General features: G+C 36.9%; 1 protein-coding gene and 1 long non-coding RNA gene across 2 annotated transcripts; one reads left to right on the top strand and one right to left on the bottom strand.

The window, feature by feature from the left end:
- Positions 1-5387: 5387 nt before the first annotated feature.
- LOC147555874 (cellulose synthase-like protein H1) lies at positions 5388-10271 on the bottom strand. The gene is made up of 8 exons (XM_086663581.1): positions 9603-10271; positions 9180-9513; positions 8544-8669; positions 8281-8397; positions 7897-8109; positions 7517-7816; positions 7094-7444; positions 5388-6118 (listed from the first exon to the last, which is right to left on the bottom strand). The coding sequence occupies exons 1-8, from the start codon at positions 9860-9862 to the stop codon at positions 5555-5557; spliced, it is 2265 nt and encodes a 754-aa protein (XP_086519707.1). The 5' UTR covers positions 9863-10271; the 3' UTR covers positions 5388-5554.
- Positions 10272-18191: 7920 nt separating this feature from the next.
- LOC147555873 (uncharacterized) lies at positions 18192-21052 on the top strand. Its single transcript, XR_015235036.1, has 3 exons — positions 18192-19059; positions 19147-20334; positions 20656-21052. It is a non-coding gene; the product is annotated as an uncharacterized LOC147555873 (long non-coding RNA).
- The last annotated feature ends 4924 nt before the right edge of the window (positions 21053-25976 follow it).

The following is a 25976-nucleotide window of genomic DNA, read 5'->3' as shown; positions in this document are numbered from 1 at the left end:
ATTTATTATCGAATCCCTGGTCCAGGTCATTGCATGGACAACAATGACTCACGAAGACTAGCACGGGAGTCGATGGGATAGCGCAGTTTCATGGGCTATAGGAATAGCATATTCTATTCGACTACGTGGGTGTGTAAAAGGTTTATACACTGGATAACCCTCAAATGAGAAGTACATCACCCGTGATGAACGTCAATACTTCTCATAAAGACAATTGGAGAGATTCCTCAAAACACGAGTGCTCCACTCATCTTATGTAAGGAATGCCCGACTTTGGTTCCGTTAAACGCCGCGCCGTAAAAGGAGGTTATAAAGGCGGATACTGGGAAGGACAGGATAGACATGAAGTTAAGTGGGAGTGCAAGAATGGATTGTGTCACCCTAATCACATTAGGTACAAAGTGTCTCAAGGCCACTTGATAAGTAGCAACTGAAAATGCGTGGCCGCGCTCAAACGGATTAAAAGTTAATCGTTTGTCTTTTACAGTTGTATTCGGATATCAAGAAAGTCTGAATGACGTGACGTATCAGATGGGATACTAAATTGACACGGGAATCGAGGCATTGCACTTGTTCTAAGTCCAAGTGGGAGTCTGAAGGAGTTGAAGGAGATGTCCTTCGACCAAGGTGACAATGCGAACAATTTGTCGGATAAGATAATTGATGTGGAAGATCATCAAGTCCGATTGATTTAGGGATCGTAGAGTTGTAGCTAGAGACCAACTACGATCGTCGAATTACGAAGTAATTCGCGGCTAACTTCGATCGGATCCTACAACGGGTTACACATAAGAGTGACAAATTGATCTAGGATATGACTAGTGGGAGTGAAATATAATCATGGGAGTGTCCCGTAAACATATCTCATAGGCCTAAAAAGGAATTAGGCAAAGATAGTACAAAAAGGCCAAAAACAGGGTTTTTGGGCCTAGGCCGATTCGGGCACTTTTAGGCCTCGGATTGGGCTGATTTTTGGTGGGACGTTTCCTTATGTTATGAAAATTAAATCTGCCAATTTTGGCTGGGTTTGGACGTCATCTCCTTAGGGAATTGAGAAAATACTAATAGTTGCTATTTTCGACTATTTCCCTAAATCTTATTCTAAAGGGTGTTTTAGGAAACCTAAAAGGAGGTGGATTCTTATTAGGGTTCTATATAAACACTCTTAGGGCAGAGAATAAGGTGTGGAATTTCTCTCTAAGCTTTCTTACTCTACCACATCAAGTAGAGAGGAGAAAGTGAGCTAATTCCCAAGCTATCTTCTAGTCAAGCAAGAAGAAGGTCTTCTTATTATCCAACCACCATTGGTGTGCTAGCTATACAACAAGGTGGGAGATCAAATTGATTGCTCGTGTCCCAAGTAGAGGAGCTACACTTGAAGCTCTTGGTCTTCTTCAATCAATTCAACTAGTTCGAGGGAAAAGCGATTAAGGTAATCTACTATCTCCATTAGATTAATTACTAGTTTTGCATGTGATCCTGGGGATACTAGTGTAGACATTAGATGTCTTATTTCCGCTATAAACACTAGTATAAGGGTATAAATCCCTACAAAGATTAGGGGCAAGAGACAAGTTAATAAATTTTTGGACCAAAAAATAAATATGCCTCCTAAGTCTATCTGGATTGACCAAGACTTTACGTCCCAGAGATTTTTCTTTATTTCTCAAAGTCGCGGCCTAAAATAATTATCTTTTTTTGTGGTAGACTATTTTCTAGTTATTTAAAGAGAGATTTATATTTTAGGTATCATATAGTAGGCAAAACAAAGTATCTCCAACATGGCACTCAAACTCTAAAACTGAGAATGTCATGTAGGATTTAGAGTTTTTATTATAAAACCATCTCCAATGGATCACTCCATTAGACACTCAATGATGTTGTGGATAACGTTATTTTAGAGACACTAAAAATGACAATCTAAATTTAGAGTGTTATCTTGAGTTGTTTTTATGTACCAACTCATTTCACTTAAAAATCTAAACTAATTAGGAAACCTTGTTTTATAATTAACTAGATTTCTTCCGCGTCCTACGAATGCGACAGATCCCTCTTGGCTGACGTCGTAAAATTTTGAAATTCTTTACTTGAAGTCTATTTAGATTGACCAAGTCTTTACGTCCCAGAGATTTTTCTTTACTCCTCAAAGCCGCGGCCTAAAACAATTATCTTTTTGTGGTAGACTATTTTTCTAGTTATTTAAAGAGAGATTTAGATTTTAGGTATCATATAGTAGGAAAAATAGAGTATCTCCAACATGGTACTCAAACTCTAAAACTTAGAATGCCATATAGGATTTAGAATTTTTATTATAAAACCATCTCCAATGTATCACTCCATTAGACACTCAATGATGTTGTGGATAATGTTATTTTAGAGACACTAAAAAAACAATCTAAATTTAGAGTGTTATCTTGAGTTGTTTTTATGTACCAACTCAATTCACTTTAAAATCTAAACTAATTCGGAAACCTTGTTTTATAATTAACTAGGTTTCTTCCGCGTCCTATCGATGCGACAGATCCCTCCTGGCTGACGCCGTAAAATTTTGAAATTAGTTACTCCAAATTATCAACTTCAATTATACTAGTAATCTTCATACATCAAATTCCAAATTAATAGAGCAAGTTGCAGAGAAGAGGCGACAGATAAGTAAAACCATATTTAGTGGAGAAAAATATGTGTGCGGGTGATGGGAAGTGATTTATGTAGTTTAGATTGTAAATCATGGGAGAAAGGGGAGAATGTGGGAGAAAAAAAAAATTTGTTCACTAAATGACTAAAATAACCTCTGTTAGGGTTCCTAATTACTCAAACTTTTAAACTGTATGGATTTTTGGGATATATTCGTCCGTCAGATGCAAAACCCACACAAAGAATGGACGACCAGACTTATATCCTGAATAACTGACTGAGATGTTTTAATGTATAGGATTTTTTATTCACTTATGGCTGCCATGTATATCAAACTAAGTTATTTTAGAAATTTTCATCGAAGAAACCAAAAGTTAAGTTTTCCAATTTGCCAACTAAGTGACACTTACACACCTAAATTATTTAAGAGTATGTTTGTTACGTGGTAAAATAAGTTGGGAATATCGAAATTCTCATGAAAATCAGTTTCCTCTGTTTGTTTGGGCTAAAAAAAGTAAGAAAGTCAATTCTTACGGAAAAAAAGTGTGAAAATAACTTAATTTTCTTTGACCACCAAATAGGTGGGAAATCTGATTTCCCACTCTCACCTCACCCTACAGTTTCACTCTCTGTCCCGTAACTCTCTCTCTCTCTCTCTCTCCAAATCCTCTCCTCCCGTTACTCTCTATCTCTATCTTTTCCCCTCCCATCTCTCTCGTCCTCAAACTCGCTCTCTCTCTCGCTCTCTCTCTCTCTCTCTCTCTCTCTCTCTTTCTCTCTCTTGTCCCCCCCATCTCTCTCTCCATCTGAAACAAAAACGGTACACTACCTTCTAGATTTGAGGAAGACATAAATTAAAACCGAAGATAGTGAAAACATAATAAATTGAGATCAAAGATAACAAAATCATATATTAAAACCAGAAAATGAGAAACCCTAAACAGATTTGGAGATGACAAACCCTAGATGTGGTCTCTTTAGATCGACTAATATAAGAAAACTCTTTCTCTTTAGATCGACTAATTTCAACATATTTCATCTCAAATTATGCTTCAGATGATCCAGAAATTGATTTAGGGTTGCAGCCAATAGGATGATCAACAATTGGAGACATTAGTCCACCACCCTTTGGTGTAACTGTTGGACACCCCTCTTAAGGTAATGAGGTCGTGGGATCGAGTCTCGGTGGTAGCAGTTTGCTATCAAGATTTGTCCCATGTAATTTAGGCAATATACAAAGTAAATATTGTAGTAAAATTGTCCGGCTTTAGGCCTCTTTCCTATTGTCGGGCTTTATGCTTCTTTCATTATGGTTTAAATTAGGCGGTTATTGTGCTCATTAGGACTTTTGGAAGAAGATGATCGCGAATTTTACAGACACCCTCAGTGATTGGTGAATAAAAGAAGTCCATAATATTTTAAAGGCACCCCACCTATTCTCTATAATCCTATCGAACACTTAAAACTTAATGCACGTATTAAAACTTTGGCTTTCTTTCCCATCAGAAAAAAATGTTATCCCACAATTATCTTCACACGTATCAAAGGACCCTAAAGTCTCTGTTGAGTGTTCCATTGGAGATGTTATTAGTTATAAAGTCCTAAATTTGTCCTACTTCGATATTAGATCCCAAACTAACGATTCACTCACTTTGAATATTAGAACTCTTTATTAAACAACCCATGATGATGTAAAAACAGTTATCATAGAACGTCTCTTTGAGACTCTAATTGTCACTTTAAAATACAAACCAATAGAAAATTTTGTTTTTTAACTATTTTTTTTAATTTAGAATGACATGTACATGTACTAAATAGTTATTTTAGAGGTTTTCATGGGATATAAAAGAAGTTTTAGAGTGTCTCCGTTTTGACACTTAAGAAAGAAAAACTTAATTAACACTTAAGAAAGAAAATCTGAATTGACACTTGACTACTAGAATTGGATTTGACCTATAATTTCGACTAACTTTTTGTTGAAAGAGAAATTAAATAGCACCACCAAACAAAGTACAGAACTAGTTCAAAAGGAAATAAAAAGTTAAACGGCCTAATCCCCCTAACGGGATTGGGCCATTATCATTAGCTCTACAATTTTGGCTAACTTTTTTCATATGAAATGTTAAAGGGGCTGTCATTATTGTTAGCTTTTTAATCTGTTATGGTGATGCTTACATGCCGCTAAACACTACCTTTTAAAACTCTTACTCCCAACCCTAACTTTAGAATTTTTGGGTTTCTAGTCCAAAAATCTACCCCTAAACACACATTTAGTCCCCCCTAATATTGATATAGGATTTTAAGCCAAAATAATAATTATAATGGATATTTAGTCCAAATTAGTTAAAGTATGTCTATACTTCAAAGTTACAGTATTTTTCTGTTTAAAAATTCTTGTTTTGTTTCATAAATTACCTGTTATTTATTGTTAAAGTTTCATACTTTATTTTATGTTTTCCATACTTTATTTCATTTTTGTTTATATGTGTCATACATAACACGTTATTTATCAACAATGTTTCTTCCAAAACGAAAAGGACTAAAAACCTATTTTCTGGGAAGATTGGACCTTAAACTTTTTTTGAACTTTATTTTAGACTTAAAACCCATGGACCCCTAACTTTATTATGCTTATTCATTTTTTATGAAAATAGACTGCAAGATTCATCATTACAAGACATTGACATCATGAAGAGATATAATACAAAGATATATTACGATTCATGAATTGAATAAGTACTATAACAACCTGATTTGAGTTCTAAAAGTTATATATATCTGCTCATAAATGTCATTCAAACTAAATTCGAGAATGGAGTATACAAGCCTCAAAGTATTTTTCCTCTTGGCTCTTTTATTGGATAAATTCAAGAATTGACTCTACTATGTTTGATTTGCAAATTACAAAATCAATCATAAGTTAGTTCCTATATGAAACCCAATAGCAAAACTGCACAAAAATTGCAGCTAAAGCTATTGATTTACATATTGTAGAACTTGGAATCCCATAAATTCCCTTCCCAAATAGTCCTTTCACAAATGGCATAAAACTTAGAACCACCCAACCACTACAAATAATCTCCCCTAATCCAGATGAGCCAGACCCACTCTGCCCCTGACTCAGTACTGCCCTTGAGAAGCTAACGAAAATGGCAGTCAAGTGAACCAGAACCAATGTTGTTCCAGGAACAAAGATTGGGGATTCATCAAAAGTGAATTTACCAGCATTTTCATCAATCTCCTTATCATCTGACTTATTTTCATCTTTCTTAGTTACTTCGAAAACAGTCTCGGATAATCCTGATAGTTTTAGAATGATACCCAAGACTCCAAATAACCAAGCACTTACAGAGTAAATTCTCAAAGTTCTCTGGTTATTCCACCACGAACGAGTTGATAGACCACAAGAAAGGTATTCTGAGAGTGTGTACAAGTTGTATATAACGAAAATAGAACCCGGAATTAATATTCCTGCGTCTTTTACCTGCAATTACAATACTCATGTTTGTCATTAATGAAGAGGTATGGTTCATTTTAAGAGTATAGCATCAACTTCATATAACAAACAGCTTATATTTCATAAAAAAAAAAAATATAACAAACAGCTTGGAGTGGCAGACTTGTTAAAACCTTCCATAGAAATTTTTCAGCCGGAGGGCGAAAGATCAAGACCTAAAGGCTAGAAGTCACATAATTGAAGCTCGGTCGAGATGGAAATTCATCATTTATTGATTCGTGTTATTAAGGTTTAGTTCATGACATTTAGAAAGTCGCAAGTAAATGCTAAATAAGACGTACAAATCATCTTTAGGTATAAAAATGATAAAGTTAGAGAATTCCGACTAGACTGGTATCCAATTGTCTTACGTCTTAAGTTTCAATTCTGATTTTCTTTTTTAGGTACCTCCGCTGTAAGTATCTAAAAATTCTTTTGTGCACATGTCATTTCAAATTTGATAGTAAAAATAGTTATTATGGAAATTTTCTATTGCTCAAATTATGAAAAGTGATGACTAGACAATCCAAGATTTGTTCGAGGGCACTCAATTCTCTTGAGGATTCTTAACATTTCTACTTCTAGAAGAGTTTCAAATAGATTATCTCATTGGAGATGAATTTTGATAAAAATTCTGAAATTTCTATGTGACGCTAAGTTTTATAGATCGAGTCTTTCATTGGAGATGATCTTAGTCTTGAATCATAATGGTCAATCTTAATTCAAACTAGCTAGTTATATGAATGACCAATACCTATGAAAAGTGAGAATCATGTAGTATGAATTCGGGCTATTTATTAGTTTGGACCGAGTTGTGCAAGCCCACCTCAGGCTTTAGCTATCCACGGGTTGCCCTAGACTTGGGTGGATGGGCGTGGCCGCCTGGGTATTGGTACTAGTATCCCACCCCTCCTCACAACCACAATTAGCTTATGACAAATAGATAGATAGAGAGATAGTTACCGAGGGAAGGAACGAGTTGTTGGTGAGGAGACAATACGCAGAAAGAGATGAATAACATAACTCAGGAATAGAACGAAGGCCCCATACGTTGATCAAGAGATAAGCGAGACATTCTCTGAAATGTAGATGGCCCTTGACGGTGCATAAAATGGGGTTGAAATCACTAAACAAGATCTCGAGGAGCCCAGTACTCCATCTCTTCATTTGGGTCAAGCTAGTAGGCCCACTAGACGGTGCACACCCTAAAAAAGGAACTGGGTCAGGTATACAATAGACTGATGACCAACCCTGTGTATGAATCCTTAGCCCTGTCAATACATCTTCAGTTGTTGATCCATATACCCATCCAACCTAAAAATAGGGTTTAGAATTTGTTAATGATATATCACATCAATCAAAACTTAGATGTAATGACTCTCTTACCTTTTTACCCCAGTCAGTATCGGTCTCGTAACTACAATCAGATACTTTAATTGCCACATCAATTGAATTCGAAATATCATTGGGAAGTGTTGTTGTTTTTTCCATATGTTCTCCATATAGTAGTTTAGTTGTCGATCTGATAAATTCTTCCGAATTTCCAAACCTTGGTGTTAGTGTTTTGTCATTTTTGTTTTGATTGTTGTCGTCCGGTGTTTGACCATAAATAACTTTTCTTCGGTGGAAACATCCAGTTCCTCCATAAAATGGTCCTTGCATTCCTACCAGCCCACGCCCCACATACTACAACAAGAAGAAAAATAGAAATAAAAACGAATGATTGAAATGCGAAGGATTTAGGTTTAGGGTTTAGAAGTACTAACCTTTTGAAGAACTACTAATTGGTTTCCAAAAGGATCATCCTTGAGACCTCCATAGAAAAACTGAGGAGATTGAACAAACCCACTTTCTTTCTCTTCCTTTGTCCCAAGAAGTAAACACATTGCATGTTGAACTATCTTAGGATTGTTTGCAAACATGTCACAGTCAACATTTAGCATAAATGGTGAATTTGTCATCACTCCTGATACTCTTGTCTGTCCATGCCATTGAACAAGGATATCAACCACGAAGCATATCAACCGAACGAGATAACATTATCTATTTATCTTTAATTTTAATATTAGCTTGTATAATGGACCATATAAACTCCAACTTCGCGATAAAAAAAAAAATGTCACCACAATAGAAAATGTAAAAAAACATACCAAAACGTTCATGGCACCGGCTTTATAGTGGTGTGGATGTTTAGGCCGCTTTTCTCTAGAGACATAAATGAGATGTGGTAAGCCATCTGCAATTTCTTCCTTGTTTTCCCATATAACCTACAAATATAATCATTGGGCCAGAGTAAAATTAAGATGGGTAATTTATCGTATTATGTGCGTCTGTGTTTAATTACGAGAAGTAATTAGAGCTCATCAAATTGGCATATCAATTATATAATAGAAGTTGGAGTTTTATGGGTTACCTTAATGATGCTCGGATGATTCCCTCGCTCGATATCAACAAATGCTTTAAAATCATCAGAAAGATCACATAGAGTAGAGTTACATACTGCTTCTTGAATTCTGCGGGATAGTAATTCATATTCGTTCTATATTGATCAAAGATGGAAATAACCAAGTGTTAGTTTCGACCTTAAAGTACAAAAAGACATTTTAGAACCATCAAATCATTTTCACAATAGCCAAGCCTTAATGGGAGCTAATCATGTTTACAAAAAGACATTTAATGTACGTGGTCGACACGGGCTGTCCCTTTGAGACAATATACGAAATTGCCCTAAGCAAGCTACAAGTTAGACCTCTAGGGTCAGCCTGGGCTTGCCTCATATCTGGACCTGGTAAAGTTCCAAGTTAGATCAAAAGCATCTCTGCGTTGGTTAGAGGAACACCTTCCTACTACATCAAGGCACCTATGGGCTCGGACTGCCTTTCTCTTAGCCCTATGACACACATACGTGAGATAAAGCACCCACCCTTACAGGATGGCGCAAAGGCAGCTCTGTCCGAAGACCTTCGGTGCTAAATGAGGTAAGCGCCTTTCTTTTAATATGAATGTTATTAATCATAAGTGGTCACTTGTCAGCAGTTGTGTTTTATACCTTCATATTTCTCCAATCCTCCAGGAACTCAGTGGAATAGTCGTTGTTGAAATTTTGAGGTTGTTCATCGTTCGAAAAATACATAAACGGAGCCCTAACTAAGATTTCATACTTCTTGCAGAAAGGAACCCAAAGTTTAGCAAATTTAGAAGCTTCAACTAGGGCGTAGTAGGTGATGGGAGACCCGCCATCGTCAGATACATAGCAAGCAAGCTTGTTAGTAGGATAATCAACACTCAACAATGAAAGAACTGTGTTTACTGTAATTATTGGTGGTTCAAGAATCGGATCCGCTGTTGTTACAAATATATCCACTGGTGGAAGTTCTTCAATTCTGTTAAAAATCCAAAAAAATTGATACAAATTTAGATATAAAATTTACACACAAATACACAACACACGCACACACACACATATACGTACAAATTTAGGAGGCGGTTCGGGTAGGTTTGGTATTCGACAGGATTCCATTTAGCATTGATGTTGAGTAACCAAACGAAGGTGAACCATGACTCACAGAAGAACGCCAAGACCCAAATAAAAGGATGATGGTTAAATGAAAGTAATCGAAAAATGAGGAGGGAAAGGAGAAGGAAGAAGATGATAAGGTCTAAAACTCTTTGGAGAGTGTTGTTAAGATGGATTCTCTCTTGCAGAGGAAGAGATGAGATGGGGTTGGTCATGGAGTTGGCTAAAAGCAACTAGGATAAGCTTTGCTAGTTAGTTCTAATGATATATTCAACCATCCATTACAATATATGTATGTTTATATAGCAAGAACTCCAATTGAAAAAGAGTTTTTTTTTCATCACGTCCAGAAATGCAAACTCTTTTTTAATTTTTGAAAACAGAATAGAAAATGATTATTTGAGTCAAAATATTTTATCATAATAACTCAACAAGCCTAGACATTTTTCTATTAAGCAGAAGTTACCAAAATATAATGTGTAATAATAGGTAAAGTTTAAAATAATATTGATAATGCTATTTAAGTAATTTTTTTTCATTCCCAAAATAATTAACCTACTAAAACTCACTTTCTCGCTAAAACTACATAAATATTTTGGATTATGATTTGTTCTTCTCCTTCGTAGGGATTTTTCTTCTTCTTAGGGTTTCTTCTTCTACTACTTCTTCTGCGAATCTTCTTCTTATTCTACGAATCTTTTCCTTCTTCTACAAATCTTCTTCTTCTACTGAACTATGAGATGAAAATTTCAGAAACGAATATTTAGTGGAAAACTTCAAACCGGCCACTGTTGTTTTATTCGTGATTTTACATTAACTATGACAAACCAAGAGAGAGGAAAAGAGACATATCGATTTCATGTTACCAACATAAATTGGTGATGCAGGGAGATTTTCATGAGATATTCCAAGTATCTTGGATATCTTAAAATCTAGTTAATTTAGTAGCATAATATTTTTGTTAGTAGAGAATTATTATTTTTAGCAGTTTTATATTTTTAGGAAACCTTTTAGGTTTTAGATTCTAGTATTTTATTTATTTAGAACTTGTTATTAGAATTTGATTAGGTTTAGGAAAGTAGTATTTTAATTATTAGAAATTGTTATTTGAGTTTGATTAGGTTAAGGAAACCCTAAGTCTATATAAAGGGGGATCTAAGAGTTGTTTTATTAATTCAAGTTTATTAATAAAATTCAGTATTTAGTAGTAAATCTTATTAGTTTTGGTTCTATAGTCTTTAGACGGAGTTCTAAGGCTTTTTTCGGATTTTTCCGTTGCGTCAGTTGGCATCAAGAGCGAGGTTTTTCCTGGCTTAATGGCAAAAGACGAAGTTAGAAACACAAACCTCGACGGTGAACGAGGTAACAATGTCATGTGGGCAAAAATTGACGGTTTGAGTCATCAACTAACCCAAGTTATGGAGATGATTAACAACCTGAATGTCAATACAAACCCTAGGCAACCTATTAACAGAGAACGTGTTGAGGGATTCGCCCACAACCAAGCTGTTAATGGAAACGAAGGCAGAGAACAACCACTTCAACAATATGTTGGCAACCAAAAAAATAGAGGTAACTATTATCCTAACCAATTATATCCGCGTAGATATTATGATGAATACAAAATCAAGGAAGAAATACCACTCTTCAATGGTTATTTGTCGGTCGAAGAGTTCCTTGATTGGCTACATGAGGTTGAGCGGCAAGTGAATATGTCATATACTGTTCCTGGTGAACAGATGGTAAATATTATTGCTTGTAGACTGAAAGGAAGTGCTGCTGTTTGGTGGGATCAGTTACAACGTCAAAGAATGGGGCAAGGAAGGGCTCCAATCCAGAATTGGCCGTCTATGAAAGAAAACCTGAGGGAGAGGTTCTTACCACCAGATTATCAACAACACTTGTTTATGACTTACCAGAACTGTAGACAAGGATTGCGTTCGGTGGGTGAGTATTATGAGGAGTTTTCAAAACTGGCTCAAAGAAACAATATGGAGAACATTATAGAATATGAAGATGTTGTAGCAAATCGATTTTTAAGCGGATTAAAATTTAGTTTGCGAGAAAAAGTGGGGATAGTTACAGTATGGACTATTCAGGAGGCGTACAACTTGGCCCTAAAACTTGAAGCTGAGGAACGGGAATATAGGAAGTTTGGATTTCGGAGGGAAGAACAACCTCACTTAACTATTAAAAAGGTAAAAACGACTCCCTTAGAGAATGTTGAACCACCACAAATTGTAAGCATAGAAAATTCAAGTAATATTACTCACAAATCAAAATCTAACATTATTGTGTTCACAAATAAATCTCCTGATATCAATTTACACGGTAAGGAATTTGTTTCTGAAGAAATTATTCAGGAAATTGAGTTAAAGGAAGTGGTTCAACCAATTGAGTCAAAGGAAATTCTTCAAGAAATTGAGACAACGGACGTTGTTCAGAAATTTGAGACAAAGGACGTTGTTCAAGAAGCTGAAACAAAGGAAGGTGAAAAACTTCGGAAGTCAAACATTAGTCTAATTGAAGTTCCTTCATACGAAGATCCGTTCTCAGAATTTGGCGAATCTAAAATTGTTTCACGTGGATTGATAAGTTGTTTTATTAGAAAGTCTTCATCGAAGTTCGTAATTTTCAATCACTATACTCATGATCTATACAAGTTTATTTTTGGAGTGAAAAGGGAGTTTGAATCACATCACAATTATAGTCCGCAAATTTTATGTGACTTAATAAAGTCTCCCGTTCAATCTGATAGCTTGGTGATTCCCATGCACAATTCACGACAAAGTTTTCTCATGGGTGTACCATTCAAGACAACCTTCCAATCAATCAGTAAACTCGAGGCGAGTTTCTTTGAAGTGGAGGAGACTGATGCAGGGAGATTTTCATGAGATATTCCAAGTATCTTGGATATCTTAAAATCTAGTTAATTTAGTAGCATAATATTTTTGTTAGTAGAGAATTATTATTTTTAGCAGTTTTATATTTTTAGGAAACCTTTTAGGTTTTAGATTCTAGTATTTTATTTATTTAGAACTTGTTATTAGAATTTGATTAGGTTTAGGAAAGTAGTATTTTAATTATTAGAAATTGTTATTTGAGTTTGATTAGGTTAAGGAAACCCTAAGTCTATATAAAGGGGGATCTAAGAGTTGTTTTATTAATTCAAGTTTATTAATAAAATTCAGTATTTAGTAGTAAATCTTATTAGTTTTGGTTCTATAGTCTTTAGACGGAGTTCTAAGGCTTTTTTCGGATTTTTCCGTCCGCTGCGTCAATTGGTTTGCAGAGACAGTCATAAGGCTTCGGTTAATGAATCTGAACAGATCTTTGTTCTTCTTCTCTGTCTCTTTCTTAAAACCGAAACTCTAATTTTGATGATGATGATTTAGGTGTTGACGATGAATTATATGTTGGTGTTGATGATTATGCGCGCCCAGATATGAAACCCTAATTTATTTGATGATGATGAATATGAAATTTTTCAGATTTGAATAAGAAACTTCAGTTTTTTTGTTATTGTGTTGCAAATCGAGTTTGCAAAATCTGAGCCCGGATTACAGGATCTGAAGCTTGGAAGTCCAGTTTGTAATTTACATTTTGCAAACCTTAATTTTCAACTTACATTTTGCAACTCCTGTTTGCGTTTTACATTATGCAAACCCATGTTTGCAAATTTATATTTTTCAAATCCATGAGTGTAGAAAAACAAAAAAAAATGACATTTTTCTGAGTTTAAAAAAAAAAACAAAAAGTATTGAAAGTGGATCTTACTAGAAAGCTAATAAGAAAAACTTTGTAAATATATAAATTTCATACAGATTTAAAATCTCAAGAAAAAGTTATATACATTTAAAGTAAAAAAAATAAGAATTGATTATGATTTAAAGTCGTAAAAGTGGATCTTCAATTTATTCATGAATTACGTGGATGTGATGAGAAATATGATAGTGATGCGAGATTTTAAGAATAATTGTACAAGTTTCCCTTCTTCCGTCAGATGTCTATTGAAGTTGGAGCAATATGGAGGAATTGATTGAAAGAAACAAGATAAAAGACAGAAAACAGTGAAAAGAAAAAAAGTTACTAAAACATTAGATTTATTTAACCTATAAGAATTAGTGGCAGGTTCAGAGTTCTCTCTGTACAAAATAATGTAAAAAAAAGAATTAGTTAAACAACAATTGTTATAGCAACTAGGTGGCAAAAAACGATTTTTAAAATAAATAAATAACATATAATAAAAATTCTGTATATTTTTGTTTATTCTTAGTTTAAACTTTACCTATTATTACACATAATTTTGGTAACTTTCTGCTTAATAGATAAATATTTTTTTTAATTACTATGATAAATTTTTTGACCCAACTAATCGTGGTTGCCAATATATGGACAAACAAAGTTTTTAAATGGACAACAATTTTGGGCATAAGTATAATTACACATTTATAAGGGGACAAAAGAAATTTTATTGTCTCTTACTGTTCACCACCACCTTCCAAACAACCACTACCATCATCAGTCGAAATTTCAAACTTGAAAAAGAAGAAAATGATGATTTTTTTAGGGAAGAATCTGATATGATTTCTTGATCAATTAAGTTGTCATGGTGATTTAATAATTTTTTACTTTTGTTAAGGTTTCTTATGTGAATCATCTAAAGAAATTCCCTAATTTTGAAAGTGATTTGATGAAGTTTTAGCCTTACCGTTCTTACCCGACTCTAATTCATGTTTAAGGGTCTCTTTTGACAAATGTGATCAAATCTTCAAGATCTCATATTCTCAGTCTTTAACTTTAGGGGTTTTTGACTACTTCAAGGTCTCTGGAATCAGTCCACCATCACCATCTCCTCTTCCCTTCTTTTTTAGAGAGAGAAAGTAGATGAAAAACAAGTTAATACCTTTATGGTCTTGGGGTAAAAGATGAGAATAGAGAAGGAGAAAATAACATATTAGAGCATCTCCCATGCAAAACTCAATCTTAGAAATTCGGAGTGCCACATAAGATTTTCTGAGTTAAAAAAAATCATCTCCAATGCAAAACTCAACTAAGATCTCAAAGATGATGTGTCGAGGGTGGAATAAAGATATATCAAGCGGACACTCTATTTCTGAGTGTCCTCTTGAGATATCTCTAATTGTCTAACTCATCAATATTTAAATTTTAACCAATAGAATTCAAGTATTCGTATATTTCCAAAATAACTAATTATTTTTTTACAAAAATAACCATGCCGCATAAGTAAAATAAAAAAGTTTAGAGTTTTGCGTTGGAGACATACAAGAATTGAGGATCTCTGTTTTCACCACCTATGACTGAGAATCTCAATTGGAACTCGACAAATAGGATGAATAGAGATTTTTTATTTGAGTTTTGCATTGGAGATGATCTCAGCTGAACTTTGATTTTTAAAAGCAAGAATCGGTCTAATTAGAGAGAGAAGAAGAGATAGAAGATAGGAATAAAGACGATAGTGAGGGGCGGGTGAGATGTAAAGCGAGAAAGTAGGAGAAATTTTTAGTCGTCCTCCTTTAAAAGTGGTTAATATTTTTCCACCTTCATACCCAGTTAGTTGTCCACATAAAAAAAATTAGTTGTCCACGTATTGGCTGCCATAATCATTTTTTATAAATTGAATTTCTGTCCACCAGCCTTTGGTGTAGTGGTTGGACACCCCTCTTAAGCCCATGAAGTCGTGGGATCGAGTCTCGGTGGAAGCAGTTTGCCATCGAGATTTATCCCACCTAATTTAGGCTATAAATAAAGTAAATATTGTGATAGTCTGTCGGGCTTTAGGCCTCTTTCATGTTGTTGGACTTTAGGCCTCTTTTATTCATGGTTTAAATTAGGCGGTTATTGTGCTTATCACATCTTCACGATGTATCAATGTCTTGTAACGGCTAACGTAGATCGTAGTCGGATTCCCATAAAAAAAGAAAAAATACAAAATAAATAAACTGAACCCTAGTTTAAGGATAGGACAATCTATCCAATAAGGGAAATGATAGAGTGCCCAGCAATTTTGCCCATTAAATTGCCCAACTTTCCTTATTTAGAAATAAAAGCGGTCCCCACCGTAGTCAAACTTTGAAAAACCCTTGTCTTTTAGTGATTCCACATCAGCTGGGCAATTTAATGGGCTAAAAACTGGGCACTCTAGCATCTCCCATCCAATAAACTACCCATTCAAAAAATCTATTGATCATAATTAAGTGGAGTTAAGGGAAACTCTAGTTAATGTTATTATAGGATCACTATGAAGTCTCAGTCTATAAAATCTAGCATGCCAAATGAAGATGTCACTGGCATAGAGTTGTATTGGTCAAGCCAATCTTGTAGGTTCTTTGGTACCATAGAGTCCAAGATTAATCCTTCCCTCCTTAGTAATTACACTTGGCAATAAGAGATGATGGTGAACTAATTACAAACGGCAGATACATTGACAAACTCTGCACCAAGTGGAGATGTCATACATCAGAATTGTGGTTGTTTCACTAAAGATCTTAAAAAGATTACAAGCTAGTGATGATAAAGACTGAAATTTGTACTATCATCTATAATTTTGTTTTTCTCTAGTTGTGGTTGATCATCCAGAGCAAAGAAATCAAAAGACACTTAATGCCACAAACGTCTTATCTCTAAGTGGCCCATAAAACCTAAAAACTACTATCCACATCTTGGATTGCAAAAGAAGAAAATGGGGACCCAATTGACTATTGTGAGGCTAACATAATAATAGGGACTAGTATTTTGTTTTTCTCTTTTGGAGGAAAATACCAAAATATATGACAAAAGAACTTACATCTTCTACCTTGGCCTGATTGAATAATCGAATAGTTAGTACAATTCAATTTAGTTTTGTCTGCTTAAAAAAAACGGAATTGGTGGGGTCTGAAGTGTGGGATTGGCACGTGAGTACAACATTGACACGTGTCATGCTCGTCTCTAGTTGATTCGGTCGCGCTGTGTCATAGTTAGGCATGACTCACTAGTAGTTCATAACTTGTTGTGGCCGGTTAGATCGGTCTTGCGGTATGGTTAGAAAATAACCCACTTGTGTCCTTGTGGTTCACAAATCAGTCTTGGCGTGTTCACCTTTTTTTTGTTGCAAATCGAAGTTTTTTTTTTTGGGAAGCAAATCGAAGTTGTTTAGGTTGTAAGTTAGATTGTGTATTGCAATTACAGAGAGTTCATGAGTAACTGAAGTGGCGCCTTTAGTAACACGGAGCTTCGCAATTTTTATAATTTGGGCACCGGTAAAAGCACTCGCCCGAAATACTATTGGCGGGCAGGACTATTAGCAGGCGGCAGGACAATTTTATAACTTGTGTAGGCCCGAAAAATGTAACAGAAGCGGAGGGTGGTTTTCACTTCATCTTACTTGCTTTTGAAAGAAATGCTAAGGTGTCTGTGCACCACGACAGTATGGGAAGATCTAACTGGCACTACCAAAAGAAACTTCTTGAAGCTATTGTGAGATTTGTTGGTTTCTCTGATTAGATCGAAATCGTCTGGCATTCGCCTTTTGGAGTGTGAAATGATGCCACAGCAGAATAATGGGTATGATCGTGGTTTAAATGTTACTGCTGACTGTTGTTGCTAAAGGTATATGTGCTTGGCACGAAAATGGTGGTGGTGTTGGGTCTGGTGATGAAGAGTTATGGTTCTCTGGTTTGAAAGAGGTTGAACCATCAAAGATGCATGTCTGAAATGAGGGATGCATGAAGGGAGATTTTAAAAGGCCTCCCCGTTTTTGTTAAAAGGCCTCCCCATGGTTTCGTTGACTTAGTAAAAAACCTTTGACTTAGCTTGGTTAAAGGGCCCCCTCTTTGAATGGGTGAAAAAAACCCCCTTAAAAGGTGTATTTCACCCACATCATTTGACCACGCCACATCATCATCTTCTCCGGCAGGGTCGCCGGCCGGCCAAACTTCCGGCCGGCGACCTTCAAATTTTTTTTTTTTTATTCTCTCTCTCTAAAAACAAATTTTTTTTTTCTCTCTCTAGATCTGGTTCATATGAACCAGATCTAGAGAGACCTTGAAGGTCTTCAAAAGACCTTCTTGAAGGTCTTCAAAAGACCTTCTTGAAGGTCCGAACAGACCTGCTTGAGGGTCTGTAAAAGACCTTCAAGCAGGTCTGCAAAAGACCTTCAAGCAGGTCTGTTCGGACCTTCTTGAAGGTCTCTCTAGATCTGGTTCATATGAACCAGATCTAGAGAGAGAAATTTTTTTTAGAGAGAGAGAGGATAAAAAAAAAAAAAGAAAAAAATTTTGAAGGTCGCCGGCCGGAAGTTTGGCCGGCCGGCGACCCTGCCGGAGAAGATGATGATGTGGCGTGGTCAACATCACCGGTCTTGGGTTAAGTTTGACCTAACGGCGTTAACTTTGCCGTTAGGTCAAATATTGATGAAGGAAGTGCTCTTTTGTAGAGGGGGCCCTATAACCAAATGGGTTATAATGAGGGGCGCTTTTAGCGGGGAGCCCTTTTAACAAAAACGGGGGGGGGGGGGGGGGGGGGGGGGGGGGCTTTTAAAATGAGGTCTGATAGTGATGTAGATTATAGTGGCTCTCCCGACCAAGTTGATGGGCCTCACGGCCAAGAGAGCAAGTAGGTCTAACGCCCAAGTCTATTATAGGTTTAAGTTTGCGTGTTTCCCTTTATTTATTTAGAAGTCCTGGTTCGAGTCTATCTAGAAGTGTCTTAGTTCTTATAAAAAGAAGTCAAGTCTGTCATTGTTATTCACCTTTATGAGATTATTAATCGAAGTTTATCGTATTTCGTTTATTTTACTCCGTTATTTAATCAAGTTTTAAGTCTTCTTTTAATTTCCGCTACGTCTACATCAAGTGGTATCAGAGCCATCAAAGTTCTGGAATTCTTTCGTGAAGCCTAGGTTAGTTCTTGTATATCAATGGATTCTTCGTCTTATAGTGATGACAGTTTTTTTGAACAAAGATCGAATTGCGAAGAAGATGAGTTATCTTACCAAGATATTTATTTAAATGATAGACAAGATAACTTCTCCTACTATGAGGAAGAAAATTTCGATGAGTCGAATATGGATGATTTTGGATTCGATTGGGACTACTCAAAACACAACTATGAAGACAAAACTAAAATTGAAGAAAATCATCATAACCAAAAGAAGAATTCGACATGTTTGTATGTTTGGGAAACCGGAGAGAACCAAGTAAGTGATACATATTTCCCCCTTCTCTATCTTTTTCTTATTCTTTAGAACATCCAAACCATTCCTTTACAAATTCCTTGCCTCCACCACCACGACCGTATTCCCCTCATTATTTGACACCGAGCCATAACCTTGCCTTCCCGCTAAACTCTAGTCCACTCTACCACTCCTATACAAACCCTACCCATGAATGGTATAACCCCAATTCTATAGGCACCGCTGGTTTGCACATACCCAATATTCCACTCTACCACTCCTATACAAACCCTAGCCATGAATGGTATAACCCCAATTCTATAGGCACCGCTGGTTTGCACATACCCAATATTCCTATCCCAACTATAAGCGCCACCCAAACTCCATGTCTTCCCAAAATCCAGAACCCCCCAATCACACCTAACACCACAATTTTCCTCCCATCCCAACCTTAGGGATTGAAATACCAACACCTCATCACCCTACCACTTGCAAATTAGATTATTTAAAACCCCCCATGGATCTCTTGCACCAAACTATCCTTTCACAAGTTTATAATGAGCAACAGCAACTAAAGGCGCCTCCACATCCCTTTTACCCTCATACTCTACAGGCACCGTAGACAAGTCCAAAAAACCCACCAGTCCCTACTACTTCCCCATCATTCAATTTAATCCAACCTAACTTATCACAAACAGATCCATACACATACAAAAATCCAGACGTAATCCCTGCTACTTCCACTGCAACCAATGCTTCTATGCCCTTAGAAGACCAAGGAAACCTATTGCACCACCCTAGCTTTCTCAAACACCCCTCGGATATAGGTTCTTCTTCTCCGCACCTATACGATACCCGATCGACCATAAACCATTACTCATACTCTCAACATTATAAACACAACCTATACCTTAACTATTCCACTATTGTCGTTGATTCTAGAGGCACTTTCATAGAAAATTCAGACTCTAGGCAATGAGGATTTCCATAGACTTCCTCCTGTTTTTATAGGCACCCCAAGATCAAAGCTAGCAACCCCTTCTCATCTATTGAATGACACTCCTAAAATATTAGACAAAATGCTTGAAAGCGAGAAGAATTCTTTGAAAAACATCGATATGCAAAATAATTTTGTTCCTGGTAAACCCTAGAACCCCTCTTTAATCCCCTAATCTTATTTTCTCTATTGCTTTCAATGACGATGATAACTTAAAATCTGAAGAACCAAAGGTATTGATCATCAATGAAGGTGTTTCCGCTGGGTCTTCTCATGGAAGTGATTCTGCTTTTGTTAATGGTGTGTTTGATCGCGATGATTATGTTATCGGATATCTTTTTGTGATGATTCTCAAAGTAACTTCATTTGGAAACTAGGAGAAATGATTATTTGTTTTCTAGAAGTTTTACAATGTTTTGAGCCTCTATTGTGGTCCAGAGTCGGTGATGCATATTACTTTTCCACGAATAAACTACACCGCCCAATTCTAAATTATTTAATCGACATGCCTCCAGGTAAAGAGAGATCTTGACATTTAAAAGTTGTAAAGGAGTTTCGAGACCAGCACATTAATTCTTTTATGTTGATTTTGTTACTCGGCTATTTTCTAGTGTTGATTATCAAAGTAGCAACATCTGCAAACTAGGAGATACATTCTTTCATATTCTAAAAGTTTTAATAGGATTTATCCTTCAGTCACCTACATTTGTTGGTCCTTACCTCTTCAAAAAGAAGTACGAAATCCAGTCCTACAATATTTACCCGACATGTCTTCAAGAAAAGAGAGATCCCGACGTTTACGTTTTGCATCTAACGAGATTTTCACTCTATTCCAGGAACACCCTCATATGTTCTTTATTGTGATTCCTATGCACAACTCAAGGGAGGCCTCTTTTGCTCATACCATGCTTGAGACGTTCTTCGACGTTCAGTCAGATTCTTTATCGAAACGGTTCCGGACGAACCTCTTGAGAGAAGGGGATGCTGATGCAGATTATAGTGGGCCTCCCGACCAAGTAGATGGGCCTCACGGCCAAGAGAACAAGTAGGCCTCACGGCCAAGTCCATTAGGTCTAGGTGTAGTAGCTTTTCCAGGTTAGAGTGTTTTATTTATTTAGGAGTCTTAGTTCGAGTCTATCTAGAAATGTCTAAGTTCCTATAAAAGAAAGTCAAGTTTGTCATTATTATTCACCGTTTTGAGATTATTAATCAAAGTTTGTCATATTTCGATTATTTTACTCCGTTATTTAATTAACTTTTAGTCTTCCGCTGCGTCTACATCAGATAGGGAGATCAAATCATCTTAGATTAAAGCTATGATGATCATGATGAATTTGAATATTAGAGAGAGGGGGGATTGGGGTCACCTGCTAATAGTCCTACCCACTAATAGCAGTTCAGGCGGGTACTTTTAGCAGCGCCGTTATAATTTTGAGGTGTGTTATTAAATTGAAGAAGACACAAGAGATATAATTATCAAAGGTACTTTCATTGATAGAATTGGGTACACATTTATAGAGTGTACAATAGGGTTTGTAGAGAAATTATAAATAAGGAAATAATACAAAGAGGAAATAATTCAATTACAATTGCTATATTATTTATTTCTTTCTATCTTGGGGAGATATCTTCTGGATATCTTCCTTGTCTTCAATATACTTCAATACCCCCCCGCAAGTTGGAGCAGGGGAAGGAATCTGAATCAAGCCCAACTTGGAGAGTAATCGATGAATTGGATCAGAAAGAAGTGGTTTCATAAAGATGTCAGCTATCTGATCGGCGGAGCGAAGGTGATTCGTCTTAATAAGACCAGATTCAATCTTCTCCCCAACGAAATGGCAACCGATTTCGATATGCTTGGTTCGTTCGTGGAAGACAGGATTGACGACAATGTTCATAGCCGCCATATTGTCACAGAAGACCTGAAAGGGTTCTGGAATGGAGACACGAAGGTCTTGAAATAAATATTTCAGCCACTGCAGTTGCACAGTGAGTGTAGCTAGAGCCCGATATTCTGCCTCAGCCGAGGATCGGGAAACAGTCGGTTGTTTCTTGGACTTCCAAGACAACGGGCTTGAACCAAGCATAGTGAAGTAGCCGGTGGTCGAGCGACGGGTGATAGGACAACTGACCCAATCAGAGTCGGTAAAACCGGAAATGGTTAGAGTGTTGGACGAAGAGAGAAGGAAGCCATGATTCATGGTGCCTTTCAAATAACGAAGAACTCGAGTAGCCGCATCCCTATGATTGGGGTGGGGATTTTGCATGAATTGACTATTGTAATTCACAGAAAATGAAATGTCTGGACGAGTCACCATGACATAGAGAAGCCAATAAGACGTCGAAACGAAGTCGGATCGTCTAATGGCGTACCATCAGTAGGTAATAACTTTAAGTGTTGTTCCATGGGGAAAAGACTTAGTTTAGCTCCGAGGAGACCCGAGTCGCGAAGAATGTCCAACGTATATTTGCGTTGACAAAGGAAAATGCCTTTTGGGGAACGAGATACTTCGATTTTAAAAAAGTATTGAAGTCGTCAAAGATTTTTAAGAGAAAAACGTTTCTCAAAACGTAGTTGAAGAGATGAAATTTCCGAGGCATTATTGACGGTGATGATCATCCACGTAGACTAAGACGTAAATGGCAGTCGGACCATCAAAAAAACAAAACAAGGAATGATCAGAAGATGACTGTTTAAAACCTTCAGCCTGTAAGCCGGTAAAAAATTTGGCAAACCACTGTCGAGAAGCTTGTTTTAATCTGTAAAGGGATTTGTGCAAACGACACACTTTGTGGTCACAAGTCCTGGAAAAATCAGCCGGAATAGTCATGTAGACTTCCTCATCCAAGTCACCTTGGAGAAAAGCATTATTCACATCCAACTGATGGAGGGGCCAATCTTTAATGGCAACAAAGGAAAAAAGTGAACGAACAATGACCAATTTGGCGACTAGGGTGAATTTCCTTATCCATTGCAACACGCCATTCTGGAAAACTTTGGCGGCGGAATAAGATGTGGGTTCTTCCGTGTTGACAACGAAAGTAAGAAAAGCCCGATGGGAATGGGTGAATTTATCAAAACTGACATAGTCAGTTAAGGGATATTTGGTGGAAGTCGTAGGCGCAGTAGTACAAGAACAAAGATAGGCAGCCAAATGGACAGGACGTCTCGTTGTACGGACTGGGCGAGAAGAAGGTAAAGGTTCTTCGGGAGAAGCAACTGAAACCGGGGTGGTGTCAGAATTCGAAAGTGAAGGGTCTTTCGAAGGAGAGTCATCTTGCAGAAGGGGAATGCCCTGCGAGGGAATAACAGAGTTAGAAAGAAGCTCGTGAGATTCCTCCGCTGGAGAAGCAACGGAAGATGAAGTGTCAAACACAATAGGTGGGATGGTCGTCGCGTCAGTGGAAGAGTGTGAATGTTCATCGACCAAAGACGGGAGAGTATATAAGTCCGGATGAGGCGAGTGGGTATCATCGATTGGACTGAAGTAGTAGGCGTCCGATGTAAGCGGAGTGAATGAGGTAGGTTTAGAGAATGTCAATCGACGTTCAGCGAAAGGAAACTTATCTTCAAAAAAGCGCACGTCCCGGGAATCATAGAGACTGTGCGTCTCTAAGTCGTAAATGGTGTATCCTTTCTTCTCAGGCGGATAACCAACAAATATTCCAGGTTTAACTCGATGATCAAACTTATTTTAGATGCTGGTATTGTTTGCAACACATAAACAACCGAAAACTCGGAGAGCTAAGTAGTCCGGTGGAGAATCGTATAACATTTCATAAGGAGATTTGTATGAAAGTATTGGGGTCGGCATTCTATTGATTAAATAGGTTGTCGTTTTTAAACATCCCCCCCAAAATTTTAAAGGGAAATGTGCTTGAAAACGCAAGGCGCGAGCAACATCGAGTAAATGACGATGTTTGCGTTCGACGACACCATTTTGTTCGGGTGTGGAGACGCAACTTCGTTGATGAAACATTCCATGAGAATGGAACCAAGTTTGGAGATCATTGGATAAGAACTCGGCTCCATTATCAGAATGAAAAGTCTCAATCGGGTTTGAAAAAGTATTTTCAGGACTCGATGATATAGATTTAATCTTCTTATGATATTGTTTAGAAACAAAACTGAAAAAAGAAGTTTAAATGTGTCTTAGCCTCAGACTTGATTTGCATAAGGAATGTCCAAGTAAATCTGGAGAAGTCATCAACAAGTGTGAGGAAATAACGCTTGTTGGTTAAAGATTGAACCGGAAAGGGTCCCCAAATATCAGCATGAATAAGTTGAAAAGCAAAAGTACTAAAACTACTACTTTTATTAAAAACCAACTTAGATTGTTTTGCCACAGGGCATACAACGCACTCATGCGACTTATTAAAGGAAATAAACGGAAAACGTTGTGATAAATAACGTAAACGACCTAAATTAGGATGTCCAAGTCGACAGTGCCAGACGTCGAGTGACTTATTCAAAGCAAGTGCAGTAAAAGTCCTACGGAGAATGTAGAGTCCATCAATAGCATCAGCCCGACCAATGTCCTGATGATTTGAGATCGTCTGAAAAAGGCAATGAGTTGAATCAAAATAAACATCAGATTTCAAAGATTTACAAGTCTGATTTACAGACATCAAATTAAATTTGAAATTAGGGATGTAATAAACTTGGTCAATAAAGAGAGAGTCGGAAAAAACGACTCTGCCAATGTATTTGACTAAGTCGCTCTATCAAGAATTTGAACATAACAAGATGGTGGTGCTAAAGCATAAGAGCTAAAAGCATCTAGGGAAAAACAAACATGGTTTGAAGCACCACTATCAACAATCCAAACAGAAGGATGAGAAAGGGAAGTACCTGACATCATAGCAGAACTGGAAGGAGTCTGTGCATTGATAACTGCCATAATGCGGTCATAGTCTTCTCTGGTAAGAATTGGAGCTGGAGACGAGCTGGAACCCTGAGAAGTGCTACGGGCACCACCTGGACGAGGGGGGCGACCATGTAGGATATAACATCGATCAACAAAATGACCAAGACGTTTGCAATGAGTGCACATTACATCTTTGTTACAAGTGTCAACAGAGTGTCCATGAAGGTTGCACTTAGTGCAATAAGGACGAATTCGCTTATTTTTCGGTCGAGGTAAATCACTTTCTTTCAACTTGTTAGTAGCCGTGATCTTGGCGTTGAAAGCGTGAAAGTTAAACGGGAGCATTGATCTTGTTTTTCTGTTCTTCTTGAATGACCAAATTATATACCTTGGCCAGAGAAGGTAGCGGTTCCATGAGAAGGATGTTATTGCAAGTCGCAGAATAACGTTCATGAAGACCCATGAGAAACTCAATGGTACGCAAGGTAAGATGATATTTAATGGTTGTTTTGCCAACAGGGCAAGCACATGAAGTGGGTGGAATGATAGCATCCAATTCGTCCCAATAAGACTTCAACTGAGAGTAATAAGCGGAAATAGTCTGGTGCTCCTGAGTAAGGGCAGAAATCTTTTTCTTCAGTTGATAAATGTAGGTAGCGTTAGACGTAGCAAAAAGCTCTTTCAAATTCTTCCAAAGATCAAAAGCAGAAGCCGAACGTCTCGTGCTACGTCGTATTTTCTCGCTGACAGAATTGGATATCCAAGCAGCCACCATGGTGTCACAACGGGTCCATGCATGAAGTTACGCAGGATCCGTTGGTTTAGGGAGTGACCCATTGATAAAACCTTGCTTATTTTTTATGATAAGAGCATCTTGCATGTCGAGAACCCAATCAGCATAGTCTGGCCCAGTAAGAACGGGGTTAACGCCAACAGAAGTTGCATTATTCGAATGATGTACATAATAAGCCTCACATATTTGTTGGATAGGAGGAGTAGTGTCTGTCATCAGTGTAGTGTCATCGGAATTCGAGTTCAGATCACTCACGTTGGCAGATTGTCCAGAAGTCATTATTCTGTACAAAATATAAGAAAATAATCTATTTTAAATTCAACGTCACAATAATATTATAAGTGACGGTTCAGAATTTTCAAATGCAGCGTCACGATAAAAGTATAAGTGACGGCTCAGATAGTCACAACTAACATAAGAGTTGGGATGATCAAAGTATAACGATAATAAGAATCCGTAGAGCTCCTTGGAATGAATAAAACCGAAAAAACGAAAT

This window comes from Eschscholzia californica, unplaced genomic scaffold (assembly GCF_041429995.1).
Source record: "Eschscholzia californica isolate CP2 unplaced genomic scaffold, dmEscCali1.0.p SCAF_2, whole genome shotgun sequence".
Classification (NCBI taxonomy): Eukaryota; Viridiplantae; Streptophyta; class Magnoliopsida; order Ranunculales; family Papaveraceae; genus Eschscholzia; species Eschscholzia californica.
This window is presented reverse-complemented; position numbering and strand designations above follow the sequence as displayed.